General features: G+C 42.7%; 1 protein-coding gene across 2 annotated transcripts in view; it reads right to left on the minus strand.

The window, feature by feature from the left end:
• The window catches only part of NDUFS1 (NADH:ubiquinone oxidoreductase core subunit S1), a 45,047-nt gene that overhangs the window by 7,518 nt on the left and 11,255 nt on the right, over positions 1 to 26,274 (minus strand). For both annotated transcript variants that reach the window (XM_069733675.1, XM_069733674.1), the window contains exons 4-14: positions 22,583 to 22,690; positions 22,035 to 22,111; positions 21,443 to 21,524; positions 20,713 to 20,843; positions 7,219 to 7,404; positions 6,485 to 6,619; positions 6,279 to 6,393; positions 4,511 to 4,656; positions 1,779 to 1,907; positions 1,447 to 1,576; positions 558 to 718 (exon numbers count right to left, since the gene is read on the minus strand). In XM_069733675.1, the coding sequence (XP_069589776.1) occupies positions 558 to 718; positions 1,447 to 1,576; positions 1,779 to 1,907; positions 4,511 to 4,656; positions 6,279 to 6,393; positions 6,485 to 6,619; positions 7,219 to 7,404; positions 20,713 to 20,843; positions 21,443 to 21,524; positions 22,035 to 22,111; positions 22,583 to 22,690 (1,400 nt within the window). The remainder of the gene's footprint in view (positions 1 to 557; positions 719 to 1,446; positions 1,577 to 1,778; positions 1,908 to 4,510; positions 4,657 to 6,278; positions 6,394 to 6,484; positions 6,620 to 7,218; positions 7,405 to 20,712; positions 20,844 to 21,442; positions 21,525 to 22,034; positions 22,112 to 22,582; positions 22,691 to 26,274) is intronic.

The raw sequence follows: 26,274 nt of genomic DNA on the forward strand, positions 1-26,274 counted from the left end.
TTTTAATACATTAGAATTTTCCCTTTTTCCTGGAGCAGGATTACCGAACCCAGAGTGACCATACATGACAAATAGGCTATGATCCAGATGCTTTGCATTCTCTGTGTGAGCAGTGCTGCAGATTATTTGTTTGCAATGGTGTGCCAAGCGGCCAATCCCTGATTGTAGGCTGGCTGTCTCATTGGTATTACCGTAGTCGCCATCTTTACTTGGGCCCACTGCACCATGACAGTGCATTTGATTCAAGGCATAGACAGGTAAGCACCTTTGCCTGTTTTTCTGTTTTTTCTAGAATAGTGGAGGTTTTATCCTCTTTTTCCTCCTTCTGTGGTTTTTACAAAACAAATATGTAGTTACTTTTCAGTGCCAGATTGCAGGGTGGCTATAGTACCAAACAATGGAGCCATCCTTGTACCACGACACTTCTGACCTCAGAGCTATAAACCGATGATATTTCAGCAATAATCATCATCACAAGAAGCTAAGTAAAGCAAAATAGTTATAGAGGAGCTATAGCTTGACGTTTTAGTTTAAGTGTTGCTTTATCCAAACTTTACCTCTGCAGAATATTCAGCACTTTCCAATTCTCTGAGACCCCGCTACTGCTCCTGGCATTTTGGGCAACAGCAGATACAGCGGCATGGATTGCTGCCCCATCTTTGCGCTGCAAAGCACTGCTGCCTACCACAATCATGGGTTTTTTGGCCTGGTTAAGAACCTACAAATACATACAGAAGTAAGATAATCACTTTACAGAGATGCAGTTATTCCAAGTAACCAAAAAAAAAATACAACACACCATAATCAGTGAAGCATCAGGAATAACGTAAGCATAAAAACTGTCTGCTTTACACCTGGGGACTGGTGATTTTTTTTTGTTTTTTTAAAAAGGGGTCATATCCAGGGCCTCATTTCGGCATCAGGTGGTGAGAAGCGCTGCGGATCTTGCAATGGCCACCTTCTAGGGATCAGCAGGCCTTGTACACAACAGTCAGCTAATTAGAATTGGAAAATAGCGGGAGATTTATCAGAAGCAATGGAAGCAGTGGCCGATCCTCCCGATTACAGAGGTGAGAAGCGCTGGGAAACCGCTAACTGCAGGAAGAAATACTGACTCCAGAGACGGCAGCAGACATTAGGGACATTTATTATTGCACTTAAACCCTTTTGCAGCACTGGCACTAAATTATGCCCCAACACCTCCACTTTCTCAGACGCGTACAGCACTGGTGTATTCCTCATATGATGGCTGCAATATCTTCACAGGAATGATGCATACTCAAAGAAAAAATGACAACATATCTATAACATGCCAGTCAAAGAAACCATGGTCTACAACATCTTCTTGTCACACTGCACAATTCTCCGCAATGATCGTTTGTCCCATTTGTAGTAATGGCTATACTCTACATCTGGCAGGCACAGACTATCCTGAGCTGGACATACCTTACTGAACGGATGTTTCCCACTTGCAATATCCTTGATTATCTGAGGAGACTCTCCCAAATGGTCGTAAGTGTAGGTCAGATCGACAGGACTTCCTACCACAGCCACCTGGAGGTCATTGTGAAGCCAGCTTATCAGAAGACACACATGGTTAATTCATTTTAAGATTTTCAGCAACTTGATTATAATAAAATGTCAGCTGGAGGAAATGTACATTTTTCATATAAGGAGCACATCTGATGCCACCACCATGAAGTGGCCATATCATGCAGCGGATATCAGTGGGGACACTCGGAGCCGGATGGGGGATGACCGGGTAAAAAGGGACAAACCTCTTGCGAATTCTTGCATTAAATAGTGGCGCTTCATATCGTGGGTTGGTACCAATAAGCAGTAAGACGTCAGCTTCCTCCACACCAGCAATCCTTGAATTCAGCAGGTAATTTGATCGCAGGTCAGAGCTATACATCAAGGGAAGAAACAATTAAAAAAGATTAAGGAACCGCAGCAACTTAATGCTAAGTTACATTTGTCCCACAATCACAACCTATCACGTGTCCACGGGCTGGATAGTTGATAAATTGTTTATTGCCGGGGTCCCGCCACCAATCACGAGAATGACTGGCCTCACGCTCTCCATGTGAATGGATCCGCAGGTCAGGGTGTGCACTGCTGCTCCAGTCAAAGTCTATGGGGCTGACTGGGATGTAGTCAAGGTCACAGACCCCAAATTTTCAGCAACATATCCTGGGGACAAGTGATAAAGGGATTCTCCCACAAACACAACTTAATACGACATGCAGCTCAAAAGTGGCTGTCTCATCAAGAGACCCTGTGACTATATACAAAACCAGTAGCCCTGCGCTCCGTGAGCCACAACAATGAGACACTCCCAGTCATGTCATTCTACATTTCCTATAAATGTCTGCCTCGCTGTTGCTTCCTTGTCCAAGTCAATTCACCAGATCACAGGCCCTTCCAGCTCGGAGCGGACAATCTCCGATGAGAGAAACCGTTTAAAAGGGTGGTCTGGGCTTCTAATATGGAAGTCAAATCTTCCAGATAGGTCATCAATGTCAGGTCAGTAGGTGTCTGACACTCGGCACCCCCACTGATCAGCTGTTGTCATGTATAAACTATACAAATCTTTATTAAGTAATCACAACACATATAAAAGCATTAAAAATGAGAGTATCAGACACAGGCAAGGCACACACAGGGCCTGTAAACACACATATCAATAGCAATCTAAACATTCATATGCAGAGAGGAGTTGCATATACACCTCAAAAGTGAAGGGTGGAACAAATACAGTCTTACCAAGCAGAAAAACCTAAATAAAGCAAATAATATACCACAATGAGGCAAACATGATCCAAACATATTGGAATAAGTATCCCAGAGGCAGATGTCTGTTAAAACTAGATGACATGTAGACTATAAAATAGCATAATAGAGAAAAATGTCTGACAAATCTCATAGAATGCCCTATGAAAACAAGATTTAAAAAAGGCAAAGAGGGAACATTCCTGGACTGAACTACATATGAACCAAGAAGACCATGATAAAATTCCCATAATAAGCAATATGTGAAAATAAGCATAAACCTATGTGGCAGCACCCCTGATGCGCATTTCGCGTACAGCTTCCTCAGGAGGATTTTGTGGTTAATTACGGTATGTGGGGGGACAGCCCTTAAAGGAAACCTGTCACCCCCTAAATCGAAGGTGAGCTAAGCCCACCAGCATCAGGGCTTATCTACAGCATCCTGCGCCGGAGCTGCAGCGTGAATACAAGAAGAGGACGTCATCGTAAGAAGATGGGAGGCGCTGGACCAGACCGCGACACCCATTGGACCGCAGCGGGACCGCCCCTGGGTGAGTATAATCTAACCTCTTTTTCTCATCTTTTAGGATACATCAGGGGCTTATCTACAGCATTACAAAATGCTGTAGATAAGCCCCTGATGCTGGTGGGCTTAGCTCACCTTCGATTTTGGGGGTGACAGGTTCCCTTTAATAATTTTAGCCCATTGGGTAACGAAGGCTAAGCATTGCATGGAGTTAAAGAGCACATCTCTGTTCAGTGTGTAGCCGCCTCTGCCGAGACCTATAGGTCACCTACTACCCCCCGATGTGCGATTTTCGGCAGAAGTGGCTAGACACTGAACAGCGCTGTTCAGCTCCATTCAACAATTTCCTATAGCTAGCCCCAAGACTGATAATATCTCGTCAGTTGTGGTCCCGAGTGTCAGACCCCTACTGACATCAATGATCTATCCTAAAAATTGGTCATCAATATTAGATGCCCGGACAACGTCTAATATTTTTTATGATATTTTTTGTGCAATAAAAATGACATATTAACTTTACTTAAGGCGATTCCAACATTATCTAGGTGTAGGAACAAATAAAAAGAAAAACAGAAAAATTTTTCAACAGTTAAAATGCAAAAAAAAATGGTCACTTATGGAACAACCTACGGTAACTATAAAAGGGTCACATGATTTAACCCCCTATGGTGAATGTTGTAAAATATAAAACAAAAAAACACATAAAAAATGCCATTTTCTGATCAGACAACCAAACAAATGAAAAATGTAAATGAAAAACTTGGGGCTAAAGAAACATTTTAGTGGAGAATCTTTTTCATTCCATTTTCTGTTACGTTTTAATTTAATATTTAAAATGGGGTCTTGTTTTTTGGCTCCTCAAAGTCTAAGCCAATTAAAGGCCTCTACATTTTGAAGTCTAACATCTAAAGGAGACATCTGGTAAATGTTATTTATTAACTATTTTGTGCTGTGTGACTGTTTTAAAAGCTCAAAAATTCAAAGTTCAAAAATTGATAATTTTTCTACATTTTTTAGATATTTCAGAGGTTTTTTATAAATAAAAATAAAATCACATCAACCTAAATTTCACATTAAAAAAGAAAAATGCGTAATGGAAAAAAACAATGTCAGAATAACTGGGATGGAAGGTGAAAATTGACTTAGGTGGGAAGATGTTAAAATAAAACTGAAGTACTATTTTTATTAGACAATTAATGTAAAGTCTATTACCCAGCTCCAGAATTTGGGAAAACTTCTTCAGTACACAGAGAATCCGAATTTAGACGGTTGAGCAAATCTTTGAGAGCAACTAAAGCCTCAGCATCCACCAGGCCTCCAGCAATAGCAGCAACATCTTTGCCCTGGACACACTGCAACTAAAATAGAAGATTTATAATTGGTAACGATTGTATAACTAGTTCTGCCACAATATACACAAGTACACAAGATGTATTGCATAATGTTGAAAGAGGGTGTCCCACCTAGTGAACTTCTTCACCAGGACCCCTTGGCAATCAACTAATAGTTGTAGGTCCAGGAGCTAAAAACCCAATTGAGGAAGCAGAAGAAATGAGGGATGCCATTAGGCTAGGACTACATGGCAACTTGGGCAGAAAAAACTTTTATGTTGCCAAATTTTGCTGGTTGTCACTGCTACATCGCAAGTGCAATACAAGTGAATGGAATCAAATTACGACCGCGAGCAAAAAAAAAAATCTACTATGGCTGGACTTTTTTTTACTTCCTTGTTGCAGTCACAGAACCCTCTGGGTCACAATATGATCGCCTTAACTGCGGTATAGTAGTGACACCCAGTAAACTCACCAAAAGACACAGCCCATTTTTGTTGATTTTCCTCACCATATTCGTAGAGCAATAACTTGTTTTTCCTTTGATGTTACTGTGTGAGGTCTTTTTCTTTGGGTTTGGGGGGAGGATATTTGTCTGAATACGGTATATTTGTAATGTTTTTATATTTTATTATATAGTTAAAAATGGCTTCATGTAACCAGGGTTGTGAAGTCGGTAAGCCAAACCTATGACTCCCCAGCACCGCTCACTACTGAGCATGTACATAAAGTGCAGCACAGATTCATCTCATCTACGACTCCCCAGCACCGGTCACTACTGAGCATGTACATAAAGTGCAGTACAGATTCATCTCATCTACGACTCTCCAGCACCGGTCACTACTGAGCATGCACATAAAGTGCAGCACAGATTCATCTCAATTAAAAGCCGAGATCCTTAAATCAGAAAGAGAACAGACATTTATAGGACATTTCATGATGTACAATAACAAATTGTATTGTGGTACCGTGTTAGCCAGAAAAATCGATGTGAATACTTTTCTGCCCAATGATGACAAACGTATTCTAGGAGTGATACCTTTATTGGCCAACCAGAAAATAATATGTTTGCAAGCTTTCAGAGAACAGTGGCTCCTTCTTCAGGCAAGATTACAAATAGTATTTGTAATGTAATGTATTTGTAATTTTGCCTGAAGAAGGAGCCACTGTGCTCTGAAAGCTTGCAAACATATTATTTTCTGGTTAGCCAATAAAGGTATCACTCCTAGAATACTTCTGTCATCATTGGGCAGAAAAGTATTCACATCGATAGGACCTTTCATAACTTTCCTAAATTCTTATGACAACATTTACATCACATCCTGCATTGTACTCCTGCACCCAATTTATTATGTATTTTAGCAGTAAGTCGGTCCATTTTATACTGACTACACATCCACCTCCAGTTTTGCATTTAACACAAGGTCACGTAGTCCTCTACAATGGGAGGCACTTTGTAATAACCCTCTTATCTAGTCACATTGGGTCACAAGGAGAGTACCTTCTGCCCCTACCATGACATCTATATGTCCTGACAAGAAACACGAATAGGGTTTACACTTATGGGACAACCTATTTAGGAATTCATTACTCATGTTTCTTGCACTACACTTAATGCATGCATTATTTTAGAGGTCTATAACGCTTACCACTCCAGCCACCCTCGTCAGTACATCTTCCCATGCAGCTGGAACCAGATAACCTTTGTCATCCTTGATCATTGGTTGAGTAAGTCTTTGACGCTTCAACCCATCATAAGCAAATCTGTTCACAGATAAATTATATCATTTGCGTAGAACATTAAAAATATTGTTGGCTAGATGCAAAGTAGTGAATAATGGGGAAAAAAACAAACCTGGTTTTATCAGAAATCCATTCTTCATTGATATCCTCATGCATTTTAGGCAATATTCTCATCACCTCTCCACCTCTAGTGCTGACCACAATGTTACTACCCAGAGCATCCAGGACATCAATGGACTCGGTTTTCCTATTTACAGTGTCAGACAAATAATTAACGTTCTTCTTTAGGGTTTTTTCAGTGGATATATAAAACATATCAAAGTTATAGATGTCCGGTTTATTGCGTCCAACTGTTGGAGACAATTCCCTATAGTACTGACTCATTAATTCTTACATAAACAAATTAAAAAATGGAAAGTTTCTGGTCTGATTGTCCACTTCTTGAGGAAACAAAAACTATATCCATTATAAGTCAGGGTTTTTGTTTCCTGAAGAAGAAGTGGGCTACACTTAGAACTGCATACAAAAATAAAAACAAAAGTAATTTTATATTATCTCCAGCATTTGACGTTTCTGTATCAGCTGGCAGCGTGGATACAGACCACAGACTTTCCATTTTTTTTTTATGGTGAAATCACCCGTGGATCTGCAGCAGCCATACAACCTGGGATCAGGTTAGCAAATATTCATACCCTCCTTGATTATTATTACCAGATAGCACAAAAATAGGGGTGTTATCTTTTCTCCTCAGCTGTTTACACCCAATATAAAAAATAAGCAATTTAACCAATGTTCACAGTTAAGCATACTGAACATAAAATTCACAAGTTTCAGATCTTTACGTACCTAGTTTCCCAGGGTCGAGCAGTGAATGCATATGGTTTGGAAGTTAACGCTCCAACAGGGCACAGATCTATGATGTTGCCAGACAACTCTGACATAAACATTTTCTCTACGTAAGTTCCAACTTCCATCTCATTTCCTCTTCCTGTTGTTCCAAGGTCGTCAACACCAGCAACCTCACTGGCAAATCTGTGAAGAAAGACCCCATTTACAAGAACCAGACACCATTTAAAAAAATGTCTTGAGCTCAAATTATAGATTTAAAATGATTGGACATTACAATTATACTGGGTAAGTATACTTATATTAGGCATTTCCTATAAAAAAAAAAAAAAAAAAATTATTTCGCTATCTACTGTGTGCCCTTAATCAAAATTACTTGATAATTATTGGAAAAATTACAAATCTAGAGATGAAAAAATGATAAAACTTTATTGGCTCTCAACAACAATTTTGTACATAGCACATAACCCCCACCCCATTTAAACATGGATGGGGCACAGACTAATACTTTCGGCTATGTGCACAAGTTCAGCATTTTTAGCCTTTATTTGGCCGATTTCCGCCAAAAAAACGCTTACATAAGCATCCTATCATTTTTAATGCATTCCGTATTTTTTTGTGTACATGCTGCATTTTTTTCCACGGCGGAATCACATTCCGGAGAAAAACGCAGCATGTTCATTTTTTGTGCGGAATCACTGCGATTCCGCACACATAGGAATGCATTGATCCGCTTGCTTCCCGCATGGGGCTATGCCCACCATGTGGGAAGTAAGCGGATCATGTGCGGTTGGTACCCAAGGTGGAGGAGAGGAGACTCCAGGCCCTGGGAACCATATAATTAAATTAAAATAAAAAAATTGTGATATTCTCACCTTCCAGCAGCCTTCTCGCTCCTCGCGATGCTCCAGTTCCCAGTTATGCCTTGCGACAAAGACCTGTGATGATGTAGCGGTCTCGCGTGATGCTACGTCATGTGGGGTCATTGCCGCGAGGCATTACTGGGAAAGGGAGCTGCCGGGAGCATCGTGAGGAGAGGGAAGGCTGCGGGGGACATCGGAAGGTGAAAGTATCACGATTTTTTATTTTTCTTTATTATTTTTAATATTATGTCTTTTTACTATTGATGCTGCATAGGCAGCATCGATAGTAAAAAGTTGGTCACACTTGATCAACCTGTCAATCAGTTTTCCTAGCGATGCTACAGATCACTTGGAAATCGCTAGCATTCTGCAAGGTAATTACGCTTGCAAAACGCTAGTATTTAGCGGGAATACGCATGCCAATTCTACGTATTTCCTGCGACAGGAGTTGCGGAATTGCAGCTTCAGGGTATGTTGCCTCCATTGATCAGTTGCAGACAAATTGTAACAATTTGTGCAGGCCACTGAAAAGAATAGTCATCCTCATTACACATAGAGGCACTAGGTCAGCCAAACTGGAAGCCACGCTCCATTGAGGTCCTGAGCAAGAAAGTCTCCCTCTGTAACATCCATATGATCTGGTAGAGCATACGAGTAGGGGATATTAAGCAGTAAGAGGCATAAGCCAGTCTATTATATAACACTAGATGGTGGCCCGATTCTAACACATCGGGTATTCCAGCTTTAAAAAAAATGTATTAATATTTCATAATTGAACTTTCATATGAATTTTATAAATGTTACTCAAATATATATGTTCTATCAAACTATGAACAACAGTGATAAGCAGTTCTGCTGGAGCTAGAGACATTTCTTACTTCTTGTGTGTCACTGTTCTCCACTGCCCTTATCTTATACTTGGTTAACCTCATTCTGCCCCAACCCCCCTACTTACAATGTATGAAACTGAAACTGAAAATGTGTTGCAAATTCTTAGTAGTAAAGCTCCTCCTCTAGACTAGATGTTTGGTGTGCGTCTTCCAAGCATCTCACAGCTGCTACTCAGAAGAGGAAGACTGTAAGAAGTATTATCCTTTCAACAAACTTTGCATCAGTTAACTGTGAGTACATGAGGAATAACAGTATTACTGACCACTATATCAGTTGTACGACTTGGCAATAATTTTGTACAATTGTTTTAAGGAAAAAGAAAATTTACAAAAGAAAATCCCATGGCAGACAATATGATCAGTGATGACAAAAATTCCACATTAAGTGTCACCTGCTTAACCCAGCAGAAAGTACGGCGGCGTCTAATAATCACTAAAATTGACAAATCTCCAGGCCCAGATGGGATACACCCCCGAGTACTGCAGGAATTAAGTACAGTCATTGATAGACCATTATTTTTAATCTTTAAAGAGTCCATAATAACAGGGTCGGTACCACAGGACTGGCATATAGCAAATGTGGTGCCAATATTCAAAAAGGGGACAAAAACTGAACTCGGTAATTATAGGCCAGTAAGCTTAACCTCTACTGTGGGTAAAATCCTGGAGGGCATTCTAAGGGATGCTATACTGGAGTATCTGAAGAGGAATAACCTCATGACCCAGTATCAGCACAGGTTTACTAGGGACCGTTCATGTCAGACTAATCTCATCAGCTTCTATGAAGAGGTAAGTTCCGGACTGGACCAAGGGAACCCAGTAGATGTAGTGTATATGGACTTTTCAAAAGCTTTTGATACGGTGCCACACAACAGGTTGATACATAAAATGAGAATAATGGGGATAGGGGAAAATATGTGTAAGTGGGTTGAGAGCTGGCTCAGGGATAGGAAACAAAGGGTGGTTATTAATGGAACACACTCGGACTGGGTCGCGGTTAGCAGTGGGGTACCACAGGGGTCAGTATTGGGCCCTCTTCTTTTTAACATATTTATTAATGACCTTGTAGGGGGCATTCAGAGTAGAATTTCAATATTTGCAGATGACACTAAACTCTGCAGGGTAATCAATACAGAGGAGGACAATTTTATATTACAGGGTGATTTATGTAAACTAGAAGCTTGGGCTGATAAATGGCAAATGAGCTTTAATGGGGATAAATGTAAGGTCATGCACTTGGGTAGAAGTAATAAGATGTATAACTATGTGCTTAATTCTAAAACTCTGGGAAAAACCGTCAATGAAAAAGACCTGGGTGTATTGGTGGATGACAAATTCCTATTCAGTGGCCAGTGTCAGGCAGCTGCTACTAAGGCAAATAAAATAATGGGATGCATTAAAAGAGGCATAGATGCTCATGAGGAGAACATAATTTTACCTCTATACAAGTCACTTGTTCAATCACACTTAGAATACTGTGCACAGTTCTGGTCTCCGGTGTATAAGAAAGACATAGCTGAACTGGAGCGGGTGCAGAGAAGAGCGACCAAGGTTATTAGAGGACTGCGGGGTCTGCAATACCAAGATAGGTTATTACACTTGGGGCTATTTAGTTTGAAAAAACGAAGACTAAGGGGTGATCTTATTTTAATGTATAAATATATGCGGGAACAGTACAAAGACCTTTCTGATGATCTTTTTAATCATAGACCTGAGACAGGGACAAGGGGGCATCCTCTACGTCTGGAGGAAGGAAAGTTTAAGCATAATAACAGATGTGGATTCTTTACTGTAAGAGCAGTGAGACTATGGAACTCTCTGCCGTATGATGTTGTAATGAGTGATTCATTACTTAAATTTAAGAGGGGACTGGATACCTTTCTGGAAAGTATAATGTTACAGGATATATACACTAGATTCCTTGATAGGGCGTTGATCAAGAGAATTAGTCTGACTGCCGTATGTGGAGTCGGGAAGGAATTTTTTTCCCCAATGTGGAGCTTACTCTTTGCCACATGGGGTTTTTTTTTGCCTTCCTCTGGATCAACATGTTAGGGCATGTTAGGTTAGGCTATGGGTTGAACTAGATGGACTTAAAGTCTTCCTTCAACCTTAATAACTATTATTTGGATTGTGAATGCAGAATTAAAAACCTGAGAATGTCAAAGAAGCGTCATATTAAATCAGCTGTATTTGAACATTTCACCATCACTCAAGATAGAAAACATTATGTCTGTCAGTGTATGACAAATGATCCAGACGAAAACAAATGCTGTGAAGCCAAGATCAGTGCATATTCAGGCAAAGATAAAAATGCTCCTACCAGAGCTTCTAATTTAAAGAGACATTTTACAGCGCTTTCATCTAGAAGTACTGAAAGCAGTGAATGAGAAAGACTGCACCAAACCAATGAACCAGTGCCCAGCTCTTCCAGCCAAACAAAGGAGCAGAGAACTTTGCAGCCATTAGTTGCAAAATATTTTGTCAGTGACAAAGTTACTGTGACGATGACAGTAGACACATTTAAAAAACAGATCATAGAGCTTGTTGTAAAGGATAGTGTGCCTATTTCAATATTTTCACTACCAGCTTTTATGTGTCTGAATGGGGAAATGGCCCGCAAGCTTGGTGTTTCTCTGGAGAGAGAGAGTATTAGAAAATTAGTAATAGAAGAAGCTTTTAAACAAAAGGAAGAACTTAAAAAAACTCTCAAGGGACGCTTTCTGTTTCTTAAAATGGATGCCTGCACACCTCACAGAGTGAACTATTTTGCCGTCAATGTCCGATTTCTTTGTGACAAAAATGAAATAGTTACCAAGACATTGGCAGTAAAAGACACCAAAGCTCATCACACCAGTGAGTTTCTCCAGGTCTTGGTGGAAAAGGTTCTGCAAGACTATGAACTTAAGGCCAGTTTCACACGTCAGTGTCTCCGGTACGTGAGGTGACAGTTTCCTCACGTACCGGAGACACTGACACACGTAGACACATAAACATCACTGCATCTGTTCAGATGTCAGTGATTTTTTGCGGACCGTGTCTCCGTGTGCCAAACACGAAGACATGTCAGTGTTCGTGGGAGCGCACGTATTACACGGACCCATTAAAGTCAATGGGTCCGTGTAAAACATGTACCGTACACGGACGTTGTCCGTGTGCAGTCCGTGTGCCGTGCAGGGGACAGCGCTACATTAAGCGCTGTCCCCCCCGCTGGTGCTGAATCTGCGATTCATATCTTCCCTGCAGCAGCGTTTGCTGCAGGGAAGATATGAATAATAGTGTTTAAAATACAGATCTATCTGTCCCCCGCCCTCCCACCCCCTGTGCGCCCCCCCGTTGTTCTGAAAATACTCACCCGCCTCCCTCGCTGGCTGTCGCTGCTTCCTGGTCTGGCCGCATCTTCTCCTGTATGCGGTCACCTGGGGCCGCTCATTTACAGTAATGAATATGCGGCTCCACCTCCCATAGGGGTGGAGCCGCATATTCATTACTGTAATCGTCGGCCCCACGTGACCGCATACAGGAGAAGATGCGGCCAGAACAGGAAGCAGCGACAGCCAACGAGGGAGGCGGGTGAGTATTTTCAGAACAGGGGGGGGCGCACAGGGGGTGGGGTGGCGCACAGGGGCTGGGGGGGCGCACAGGGGCTGGGGGGGCGCACAGGGGGTGGGAGGGCGGGGGACAGATAGATCTTTATTTTAAACACTATTATTCATATCTTCTATGCAGCAAACGCTGCTGCAGGGAAGATATGAATCACGGATTCAGCACGATGCAGGGGACAGCGCTAAACTTTAGCGCTGTCTCCTGCACGGTGCATGTGGTACCCAGTGGGCACACGGGCAGCACAAGTGTGCCACACTGATGTGCCACGTACGGACACGGATAACTCCAGTACCGATTTTATACGGTACTGGAATTATCTGGACGTGTGCAACCGGCCTAAAAAAGAGCAAGTTCTTTCTGTCGTAACTGACAATGCTTCAAATATGATAAGTACTATTAAGCTAATGAATGAGAGTAATGATGGTGACCAGCAGCTAGAAGAACATTCTGGGTCCACAGACACACAAATGTTTGAAATAGAGGAACACAGTATTGTAACTGAGGAGCAAACTGAAGTTGCTTCAGATGAACAGCAACATGATAGTTTAGATGATCTTGTGTAAACTGTGTCAATACGTTCTTTCATTCATCACATGCGCTGTGTTGTGCATACGCTACAGCTGGCTATAAGGCTATGTGCACACGTTCAGGATTTCTCGCAGAAAATTCCTGAGAAAAAAACGGACATTTTCTGCAAGAAATCCGCAAGAAAACCGCATGCGTTTTTGCCGCGGTTTTTTCCGGACACTTCCCAATGCATTTTGTAGTGGGAAATCCGCAAAAAAACGCAAAATTAATGAACATGCTGCGGTTTTTACCCCGATGCGTTTTTTTTTTCACGGAAAAAAACGCATCATGTGCACAAAACATGCGGAATTCATTCTAAATGATTGGATGCTTATTGTATGCATTTTTTTTGCGGTTTTATAGCGGTTTTATCAGAAAAAAACGCAACGTGTGCACACAGCCTTAGAGACAGTCTGCAAGAAGGACATGCTGCTGCACTGATTGGCAAGGTGAGAAAATTGGCTACTGTTGCCAGAACCCCTAAAGTTGACTCAATTTTGAAGAGACGTGCTGGAAATGGGGCTATTATTGATCAAGCCACACGATGGGGCAGTGCTTACTTAATGATTCAGCGCTTGGTTGAACTGAAAACCTTTCTTGTAGACATGGCTAACCCTCAACTGACGCAAAATGAAAGTCAGTGGAATCAGGTGACTGAGCTGGAAAAATTGCTAGAGCACCCATTTACAGTGACAAAAAAATTACAAGCAGAGGACTTAACTCCAGGTATTTTCTTAAAGGGGTGGAAGAACCTGATGTTTCGCCTGTCCCAAGGAGGAGGGTTAATTGCAAGTGGCATTGCTACATCAATGAAACGGAGAGAGGAGCTACTATTACAAAATAACATTCTTTTGGCAGCTGTTTATGTAGACCCAATGCATCGGATTCTTCTAGATGATCAACAGCTAATTAAAGGAAAAAAAGCTCTGTTTGAAATAGCAGTAAGGATGAAAGGGTTGCAGAACAGTCAGGAGGAACAAGAAGAATTTGGTTGTCCTGCCACATCTTTACCCTCATCAACTGATGAAGAATTTAATTTCGAAAAATATTTGGATATTTGGATCACAAGGACCGTGCAAAGCGTTCCCGCATAGAAGAGTCATCCCCATCAAAGAACACAGCCAGTACATTTCAGCAGAATTTTTCATGTGCACTAAAAGAAATTGAGAAATTTGACCGTTCATCAAAAATAACAGTGCAACAAGCGATTCCTCTGTATCCTGACATTGTCAGAGATGTTGCCCGAGTGGTTACTGCTTTGCCACCAACCCAAGTTAGTGTAGAGAGGTTGTTCTCTGCTCTCAAAATAATTCGATCAGATTTGAGGGCATCCATGAAGGAGGATCTGACAGAGACAATACTTTTTCTGAGGACAAATTTATAGATTTCTTCTTATTAACTGCATAACAGTGTTTATTGCATATTTACTTACAAGAGTTTAGAAAAGTTTATAAAAGTTATTTTCTATATTCTAATTGTATTATAATATAGTTTTTGCTCTAAGTGGTCTGATTACTTTTATGATGGTGAGAAACTGAATAAGCACGATGTTAATATTTGACAACAGTAAATTTATTGTTACGAATTGGCCATTTATGAAGGAGTCGGAGCCGGAGCCTGATTCGGAACCTGATAAAATCCAGGAGTCAGAGTCGCAACTGTGGCGTGAAAATCACATTGTCTGTTTTTTAACATTTTATTTGCATATTATGGTGGAAAATAAGTATTTGGTCAGAAACAAAATTTCATCTCAATACTTTGTAATATATCCTTTGTTGGCAATGACAGAGGTCAAACGTTTTCTGTAAGTCTTCACAAGGTTGCCACACACTGTTGTTCGTATGTTGGCCCATTCCTCCATGCAGATCTCCTCTAGAGCAGTGATGTTTTTGGCTTTTCGCTTGGCAACACGGACTTTCAACTCCCTCCAAAGGTTTTCTATAGGGTTGAGATCTGGAGACTGGCTAGGCCACTCCAGGACCTTGAAATGCTTCTTACAAAGCCACTCCTTCGTTGCCCTGGTGGTGTGCTTTGGATCATTGTCATGTTGAAAGACCCAGCCACGTTTCATCTTCAATGCCCTTGCTGATGGAAGGAGGTTTGCACTCAAAATCTCACGATACATGGCCCCATTCATTCTTTCATGTACCCGGATCAGTCGTCCTGGCCCCTTGGCAGAGAAACAGCCCCAAAGCATGATGTTTCCACCACCATGCTTTACAGTAGGTATGGTGTTTGATGGATGCAACTCAGTATTCTTTTTCCTCCAAACACGACAAGTTGTGTTTCTACCACACAGTTCCAGTTTGGTTTCATCAGACCATAGGACATTCTCCCAAAACTCCTCTGGATCATCCAAATGCTCTCTAGCAAACTTCAGACGGGCCTGGACGTGTACTGGCTTAAGCAGTGGGACACGTCTGGCACTGCAGGATCTGAGTCCATGGTGGCGTAGTGTGTTACTTATGGTAGGCCTTGTACATTGGTCCCAGCTCTCTGCAGTTCATTCACTAGGTCCCCCCGCGTGGTTCTGGGATTTTTGCTCACCGTTCTTGTGATCATTCTGACCCCACGGGGTGGGATTTTGCGTGGAGCCCCAGATCAAGGGAGATTATCAGTGGTCTTGTATGTCTTCCATTTTCTAATTATTGCTCCCCCTGTTGATTAATTCACTCCAAGCTGGTTGGCTATTGCAGATTCAGTCTTCCCAGCCTGGTGCAGGGCTACAATTTTGTTTCTGGTGTCCTTTGACAGCTCTTTGGTCTTCACCATAGTGGAGTTTGGAGTCAGACTGTTTGAGGGTGTGCACAGGTGTCTTTTTATACTGATAACAAGTTTGAACAGGTGCCATTACTACAGGTAATGAGTGGAGGAAAGAGGAGACTCTTAAAGAAGAAGTTACAGGTCTGTGAGAGCCAGAAATCTTGATTGTTTGTTTCTGACCAAATACTTATTTTCCACCATAATATGCAAATAAAATGTTAAAAAAACAGACAATGTGATTTTCTGGATTTTTTTTCTCAGTTTGTCTCCCATAGTTGAGGTCTACCTATGATGTAAATTACAGACGCCTCTCATCTTTTTAAGTGGTGGAACTTGCACTATTGCTGACTGACTAAATACTTTTTTGCCCCACTGTATGTAGTATATAGCACAGTCCACGCAGTATATAACACAGCCCACATAGTATATTGCACAGCCACGTAGTATAAAGCACACCCCACGTAGTATATAGCACACCCCACGTAGTACAGTTATATGAAAAAGTTTGGTCACCCCTATTAATCTTAAGCTTAATGTTTTATAAAAATTGTTTGTTTTTTTCCAACAGCTATTTCAGTTTCATATATCTAATAACTGTTGGACACAGTAATGTTTCTGCCTTGAAATGAGGTTTATTGTACTAAGAGAAAATGTGCAATCTGCATTCAAACTAAATTTGACAGGTGCATAAGTATGGGCACCCCACCAGAAAAGTGACATTAATATTTAGTAGATCCCCCTTTTGCAAACATGACAGCCTCTAGTCGCTTCCTGTAGCTTTTAATGAGTTCCTGGATCCTGGATGAAGGTATTTTTGACCATTCCTCTTTACAAAACAATTCCAGTTCAGTTAAGTTTGATGGTCGCCGAGCATGGACAGCCCTCTTCAAATGATCCCACAGATGTTCAATGATATTCAAGTCTGGGGACTGGGATGGCCATTCCAGAACAGTGTAATTGTTCCTCTGCATGAATGCCTGAGTAGATTTGGAGCGGTGTTTTGGATCATTGTCTTGCTGAAAGATCTATCCCCTGCGCAACTTCAACTTTGTCACTGATTCATGAACATTATTGTCAAGAATCTGCTGATACTGAGAGGAATCCATGCGTCCCTCAACTTTAACAAGATTCCCGGTGCCGGCATTGGCCATACAGCCCCAAAGCATGATGGAACCTCCACCAAATTTTACTGTGGGTAGCAAGTGTTTTTCTTGGAACGCTGTGTTTTTTGGCCGCCGTGCATAACGACTTTTTGTGTGACCAAACAACTCAATCTTGGTTTCATCAGTCCACAGGACCTTCTTCCAAAAAAAACATGGCTTCTCCAAATGTGCTTTTGCATACCTCAGCAGACTCGGTTTGTGGCGTGCTTGCAGAAACGGCTTCTTTCGCATCACTCTCCCATACAGCTTCTCCTTGTGCAAAGTGCATTGTATAGTTGACCGATGCACAGTGACACCATCTGCAGCAAGTTGATGCTGCAGCTCTCTGGAGGTGGTCTGAGGATTGTCCTTGACTGATCTCACCATTCTTCTTCTCTGCCTTTCTGATGTTTTTCTTAGCCTGCCACTTCTGACCTTAACAAGAACTGTACCTGTGTTCTTCCATCTCCTTACTATGTTCCTCACAGTGGAAATTGACAGGTTAAATCTCTGAGACAGCTTTTTGTATCCTTCCCCTGAACAACTATGTTGAATACTCTTTGTTTTGAGATCATTAGACAGTTGTTTTGAGGAGCCCATGATGCCACTCTTCAGAGGAGATTCAAACAGGAGAACAACTTGCAAGTGGCCACTTTAAGTAGCTTTTCTCATGATTGCATACACCTGGCTATGAAGTTCAAAGCTCAGTGAGGTTAGAAAACCAAAAAAAGTGCTTTAGTAAGTCAGTAAAAAGTAGGTCGGAGTATTTAAAACAAGAAAATGATAAGGGTGCCCATACTTATGCACCTGTCAAATTTTGTTTGAATGCAGATTGCACATTTTCTGTTAATACAATAAACCTCATTTCAAGGCAGAAACATTACTGTGTCCAACAGTTATTAGATATATGAAACTGAAATAGCTGTTGCAAAAAAAAACAACTATTTTTATAAAACATTAAGCTTAAGATTAATAGGGGTGCCCAAACTTTTTCATATAACTGTATATAGCACACCCCACGTACTATATAACACAGCCACGTAGTATATAGCACAGCCCATGCAGTATACACTATGTTCCAAATTATTATGCAAATGACATTTTTCTCGGATTTTCCTAAATGGTCGATGCAAATGACAGTCAGTCTAATAAAAGTCATCACCCGTTAAAGTATACATCGAATTTTATTGAAGAAACCTCCCAATGATAACAGTATAATCTCCAAAATGAATAAAAACTCAAAATGCACTGTTCCAAATTATTAGGCACAGTAGAATTTCTAAACATTTGATATGTTTTAAAGAACTGAAAATGCTCATTTGTGGAATTTGCAGCATTAGGAGGTCACATTCACTGAACAAAAAAGCTATTTAACTCCAAAACATCCTAACAGGCCAAGTTACATGTTAACATAGGAACCCTTCTTTGATATCTCCTTCACAATTCTTGCATTCTTGAGTTATTGGAGAGTTTCTGCTTGTACGTCTTTGCATGAAGTCAGAATAGCTCCCCAGAGCTGCTGTTTTGATGTGAACTGCCTCCCACCCTCATAGATCTTGTGCTGGATGATACTCCAAAGGTTTTCTATAGGGTTGAGGTCAGGGGAAGATGGTGGCCACACCATGAGTTTATCTCCTTTTATGCCCATAGCAGCCAATGACTCAGAGGTATTATTTGCAGCATGAGATGGGGCATTGTCATGCATGAAGATGATTTTGCTCCTGAAGGCATGTTTCTGCTTTTAGACCATGGAAGAAAGTGGTCAGTCAGAAACGCTATTTACTTTACAGAGGTCATTTTCACATCTTCAGGAACCTTAAAGGGCCCCACCAGCTGTTTCCCCATGATTCCGGCCCAAAACATGATTTCTCCACCTCCTTGCTGACGTCGCAGCCTTGTTGCGACATGGTGGCCATCCACCAACCATCCACTACTCCATCCATCTGGACCATCCAGGGTTGCTCGAAACTCATCAGTAAACAAGACTGTTTGAAAATTAGTCTTCATGTATGTCTGGGCCCACTGCAACCGTTTCTGCTCATGAACACTGTTTAGGGGTGGCCGAATAGTAGGTTTATGCACCACAGCAAGACTTTGAAGGATCATACACCTTGAGGTTCGAGGGACTCCATAGGCACCAGCAGCTTCAATTAACTGTTTGCTGCTTTGTAATGGTATTTTGGCAGCTGCTCTCTTAATCCAATGAATTTGTCTGGCAGAAATCTTCCTCATTATGCCTTTATCTGCATGAACTCTGTGCTCTGTTTCAGTCACAAATCTCTTCACAGTATAATGATCACAAAGTTTTTGTGAAGTATCTAATTTTTTCATACCTTGTCCAATGCATTGCACTATTTAACGCTTTTCAGTAGCAGAGAGATCCTTTTTATTTCTCATATTGCTTGAAAACTTTGGCCTGCTTAATAATGTGGAACATCATTTTTAAGTAGTTTTCCTTTAATTAGAATCACCTGGAAAACTAATTATCACATGTGTTTAAGATTGATTTCAGTTATCTATTGAGCCCTGAGACACAATATCATCCACAAGTTTATTTGAAAAACAAAACAATTAAATCTTTATGACACTTAAATCCAATTTGCATAATAATTTGGAACACAGTGTATAACACAGCCCATGCAGTATATAGCACAGCCCAAGTAGTTTATAGCACAGGGCACGCAATATATAACACAGACCACGTAGTATATTGCACAGCCACGTAGTATATAACAGCAACGTATATAGCACAGCCACATAGTATATAACACAGCCCACGCAGTATATAACACAGGCCATGCAGTATATAACACAGGGCACGCAGTATATAACATACCACACGTAGTATATAGCACAGCAACGTAGTATATAACATAGGCCACGCAGTATATAGCACAGGGCACATAGTATATAACACACCCCACGTAGTATATAGCACAGCAACATAGTATATAACACAGCGACGTAGTATATAGCACAGCCACATAGTATATAACAGCCCACGCAGTATATAACACAGGCCACGCAGTATTGACATAGGGCACGTAGTATATAACACAGGGCACGTAGTATATAACACATCCGACGTAGTATATAACAAAGCCCACGTAGTACATAGCAGTGTGGGCACCATATCCCTGTTAAAAAAAACAATTAAAATAAAAAATAGTTATATACTCACGTTCCGTCGGCCCCCGGATCCAGCCCAGGCCTTTAGCGATGCTCCTCGCGACGCTCCGTTCCCAGTAATGCCTTTCGGCAATAACTCGTGATCATGTAGCGGTCTCGCGAGACCGCTACGTCATGATCTCGCGAGACCGCTACGTGATCTCGAGTCATTGCCGCACTGCAATCTTGGGACCAGAGCGTCGCGAGGAGCGGGAAAGGTTGCGGAAGACGCCGGAAGGTGAGAATATAATGTTTTTTTAATTATTATTTTTAACATTATCTGTTTTTACTATTGATGCTGCATAGGCAGCATCAATAGTAAAAAGTGAAGCGGTGTTTAAATCCCGCCCCAATATCGCTGATTGGTCGCGGCTGGCCGGCCGCGACCAATCAGCGACCCGAAATTTCCATCACGGAAGTTACAGACAAACAGACGGAAGTACCCTTTAGACAATTATATAGATAGATCAGTAATGTACAATAACAGGCTGTTACCGAATACATCTGGTACACTGAATGCAACGTGTCATGATGGTCTTCACTAAGGGTCCGAGGTTCTTGTCCTCCACAGCACGTTTTCCTTCCATAAACCTGCTTCTATCACTACCAAACATCATTGACTGATCCTGCAAGAGAGAGAAAAAAGATACGTTACACAGTTCATCTTCATTCGGCTTAATGAGATGTTCTCAAGTTATCCCCTATCCATGAGAAAAGAGAGAACATTCCAATTGCTGGGGATCCGACCATCATGACCACCGATTCCGAGAATTGAGGCTCTGCAGAGCATCAGCTAAATGTAGCGGAGGTTGATCATGCACACTGCCTCTCCATTCACTCTAATAGGAGCCCAGAATCTCAGCCAAGCGCTGCACTTGGCAATCTATGGTGCGGTAGTGGGAATGAACGACCTGAGCTCCATTCACTGGGGGCTCTTCAGAGCCTTGGTTCTCAGGAGTGGTGGGGGCCACGGCAATAGAACACCCAACCATCGGAACATTATCCTTTATCTTGTGGATAGGAGATAACTTTTAACTTAAGAAAAACCCTTTACTATTCATTTAAGAATAGTACAAACACATATAAACCGTACATTACTGCAATACATGCGCGTCTACTCCACTTCTGCAGTATCTACTCAACATGGAGAACTGTTCATAGGAGGTCCAACGCTGCAAGTTATACCTTTCTGCAAGTTCTAACTATTTACACGGACAAACTTTACCTGCAAGTCACATTCTCCACCTTGATCACAAATAGGACAATCCAATGGGTGGTTTGCCAGCAAGAACTCCATTACTCCTTCCCTAATTGAAGCAAAAAGTGAACAGGTCATTATAGGCACAGAAATTGGTGTGCAGTCTTAGCTTTTCCTTCAATTCATGTTTTAAAATCAACTACTTTAAGGCTGTGTGCACACGTTGCTGATTTTTCGCGGTTTTTCGCGATAAAAACGCTATAACACCGCAAAAAAAAAAACAGCATACAATATGCATCCCATCATTTTGAATGAATTCTGCATGTTTTGTGCACGATGCGTTTTTTTCCGCGAAAAAAAAAAACGCATTGCGGTAAAAAACGCAGCATGTTCATTAATTTTGCGGGTTTTTTGCGGATTTCCCAAAATGCATTGGGAAATGTCCGGAAAAAAACGCATAAAACAAAAGCACCAAAAACGCGCAAAAAACGCATGCAGATTTCTTGCAGAAAATTTCAGGTTTTTCTCAGGAATTTTCTGCAAGAAATCCTGATTGTGTGCACATAGCCTAAGCCATTACCACTGATATACATGTTCAATGACCCTCTGGTTTGCTCACCTTGCTTTTCTGCTTTTTTCTGAATTTGTCAATATATTCCAACCTTTCATGACGGGCATAGCACAAGCTGCCACCGGCTGAGAACAGATGGAAAGTTGTACTGTGAGATTACTTTAAAGTGCAAGCCATTGGTGCTGTTTTACACATAATACAAGGTTAATAAATCAGTATTCTATATCATGAAAACAACAGTGCACAGAGAGGTTTTTATCATTTCTGGTGCCACAAACTCAAAAACAAGTGCAAATATATTGCTTTTCTCTGTGCACCAGCTCCAATGCTTCTAAAAAGTAGGTCATGTTGAGAAAACGGGGCATGGAGATTCACAGCACCACAAATTTACTAAACTACAATGTACAGAAGCTTCACCAGATGAAATTCCCCATAGATTATAATTTCTCATGCACTGACAGCACAAGGATGGACAGGCATTCGTCTTAATAAATTACTTCCATAGAGCAGAACAGAATATTGTAACTACTGGAAGTAATAGAACTGCAGGTGCAGCTAAAGGGATGTCTGGGTGATGGACTTATAGCTTTACACACCTTGGGAGCTTTCTCGATCTCTACAAGACACATGCGACAATTTCCAGCTACTGACAACCGTTCATGGTAACAGAAGCGCGGTATCTGTATGCCCACCTTCTCGCATGCCTAAGGGGGAGAACGAATGAGGCAGGTTTCATTACTTTAACACAAATTTACAATAATAAATTACAGTTCCCAGTCATTTATTAAAATCTCTTGTAATTCGGGATGGAAATTATGACCACTGCCCTGATTTATTGGACTATACCGAAATACAACAACAGAAAGAGACACACTCCTGGGTGAATGGTGGCCTTTGGATATGTTCAACCGATGTACCAGGAAAGCAACGAACGTCAAGGAAAACAAAGGCTAAATGTGAACACAGCTGAGCTATAATAATAGTGTATGCAAGAGAAAACCAAGAGAAGAGTCACAAAGTTCGAACAAAATAAAACAGTAGAATTGCTGTTTAGGAACAAGGAATAGAAACATGCGACCAGCCAGCGGTCACGGACCTTCGTGGTGGGCAAACAAGCAAAAGAAGGCAATCGCTCACCGCAGATATGAATGGAAATGTGTTTGACATGGGAAATGAATCTTATGTGCTGCAGCCCACTGAGTGGAGATTTACTTAGCTAAATATGAAAATTCAACAACAATTTGCCGAAAAAAACAAGTGTTTGCTGGGCGGACCGAAAATCACTACTCAATGTAAGTGTATGATATCCAGAACGAGGATCCCATGGACTTACACTGAGAGCAGGTGACCGTTACCTCTGACTTCCGGTCAGTCAGGAACTTTGGTCACAAGATGGTAGAATGGGACTGAAGCGCCGCTAAGAACAGAAGTTGGAGCCTAGTAAGTATTTTACTAGGGGCAGGGAACATACATTAGTGATACCACTCCAGCAGTGAAATAAAAGGGTTTTAGTCCCTTTCTACACCGTCCTTGACAAGGAGACTGGGTCGCTGGAAAAGGACATGGCCTACATTGCACCAAGATTTGGTACCAATGTCTCCCACGAAGGAAGATAACTAATAGATGGTATAACTTTAGAATAGAAAGTATAAAGAGGCGCCAGATTGAACCACTGGGATAAATCATGAGCATTCTAACATTATCTACTGTAAATGTCCATGGTCTAAGAATTAGTATCGATAAAACAGGATTTTTGGTTGCTTACCGTAAAATCTGTTTCTTGGAGCCTCCATTGGGGGACACAGGAACCATGGGTGTATGCTGCTGCCACTAGGAGGCTGACACTATGCAAATAAAAAAATTAGCTCCTCCTCTGCAGTGTACACCCCACCGACTGGCATTAAACTCTTCAGTTAGTGAGAAAGCAGTAGGAGAAAGAACAAGGTTGAAAAACCATAACCACAAACTTGAGAACTGTAAACGTGAGAACAGTCAGAGAACATATAACAAAAACATTGGGAGGGTGCTGTGTCCCCCAATGGAGGCTCCAAGAAACAGATTTTACGGTAAGCAACCAAAAATCCTGTTTTCTTTATCGCCTCTCATTGGGGGACACAGGAACCATGGGACGTCCCAACGCAGTCCCAAGGGCGGGAAAACAGACTTCCATCAGGTCAGAGGACTCACCACTGCCGCCTGCAGGATCCTTCTGCCTAGGCTGGCGTCCGCCGATGCGTAGGTATGGACCTTGTAAAATTTGGCGAACGTGTGGATGGAAGACCAAGTTGCCGCTTTGCAAAGCTGTAGGGCGGAAGCCCTGTGGTGCACCGCCCAGGAGGCGCCGACTGCCCGGGTAGAGTGAGCCTTAATCCCAGGAGGGGGCACTCTGTTCTTGACCCGGTAAGCCTCCAAAATTGCCGTTCTGATCCAGCGAGCAATAGTCGCTTTAGAAGCCGGCTGGCCTCTGCGCGTGCCATCAGGAATGACGAAAAATGAATCCGTCTTCCGGAAAGAGGATGTTCTATCCAGATAAATCCTCACTGCCCTGACTAGGTCCAGCTTGTTCAACGATCGCTCCAGAGGATGAGTCGGAGCTGGACAAAAGGAAGGTAGAACGATGTCCTCGTTGAGGTGGAAGGTGGAAACCACCTTAGGAAGAAAAGAAGGTGGAGGTCGGAAGACCACCTTGTCCTGGTGAATGACCAAAAACGGAGGGCGGCAAGACAGTGCCGCCAGCTCGGAAACGCGGCGAATGGACGTGATGGCCACAAGAAAGGCCACCTTCCAAGATAAAACTGATAGAGGAATCTCCCTAAGAGGTTCAAAGGGAGAAACCTTCAGAACGTCCAGTACCAGGTTTAGGTCCCATGCCTCCACAGGGGCCCTGTACGGCGGGACGGCGTGGGCTACCCCCTGAAAGAAGGTCTTAACCTGTGGCCGAGAGGCCAAGGTCTTCTGAAAGAGGATGGAAAGCGCAGAGACCTGACCCTTCAGGGAACTAAGAGCCAGGCCCGAATCCAGTCCTGCCTGAAGGAAGGCCAAAAGAGAAGGCAGGGAAAAAACCATAGGCGGCACGCGGTTGGACTCGCACCAACGGAAGTAGGCCTTCCAGGTGCGGTAGTAGATCCTGGAAGACGAAGGCTTCCGAGCCTGAATCATGGTGTGAATGACCCGGTCCGAAAGGCCGGACGCTCTTAGAACCGCGGTCTCAACAGCCACGCCGTTAAACTGAGCGACCGAGAATTCGGGTGGCAGATAGGACCCTGGGACAGCAGATCGGGCCTGTCTGGAAGGCGCCAGGGAGCGTCCGCGAGAAGGTTGACGAGCTCCGCGAACCAAGCTCTCCTGGGCCAATCCGGGGCGATCAGGATGACCGGCACCCCTTCCGCTTTGATCTTCTTCAACAGTTTGGGAAGTAATGGAAGGGGTGGGAACAGATAGGGCATCTCGAACTGTGACCAAGGAATGGCCAGAGCATCGACGCCCACTGCGAGAGGATCGCGTGACCTGGAGACGAATTGTGGAACCTTCCTGTTGATCCGAGACGCCGTGAGATCCACATCCGGAGTTCCCCATCGAAGACAAATCTGATGGAAGACCTCCGGATGCAGGGACCATTCCCCCGCCGCGAGACCCTCGCGGCTGAGGAAGTCGGCGGCCCAGTTTTCTACGCCGGGGATATGCACCGCGGATATCACCGGAACCGTTGCCTCTGCCCAAAGGAGGATCTTGGACACCTCGGCAAGGGCCAAGGAGCTCCGAGTCCCCCCCTGATGGTTGACATATGCCACAGCCGTGGCATTGTCCGTCTGGATCCGGACTGGAAGGCCCCTGAGAATCCTTTCCCAATGGCGGAGGGACAGAAAGATGGCCCGAATTTCGAGGACGTTGATCGGCAGCGCGGACTCCTGTAGCGACCAACGGCCCTGAACCGTCAGGTGGCGAAAAACCGCACCCCAGCCGATCAGGCTGGCATCCGTTGTCACCACCTGCCAGTGAACCGGAAGGAAGGACCTGCCCTGGGAGATGAGAGGAGACGTCAGCCACCAGTTGAGAGACCGCTTGACCCGAAAGGAGAGTCTGATCGGCCGATCCAGGGAGAAGACCGACCTGTCCCACTGAGACAGAATGGCTTGCTGAAGGGGTCGAGAATGGAATTGGGCGAAGGGAATCGCTTCCAAGGTAGCTACCATCCTCCCCAGAACCTTCATGGCCGATCGGAGGGAGGGAGGCCGAGGACCCTGGAGCAAGAGAATGTCCCGACAAAGGGTGGATCTCTTGTCCTTGG

Source organism: Ranitomeya imitator, chromosome 7, assembly GCF_032444005.1.
Source record: "Ranitomeya imitator isolate aRanImi1 chromosome 7, aRanImi1.pri, whole genome shotgun sequence".
In the NCBI taxonomy this organism is placed as follows: Eukaryota; Metazoa; Chordata; class Amphibia; order Anura; family Dendrobatidae; genus Ranitomeya; species Ranitomeya imitator.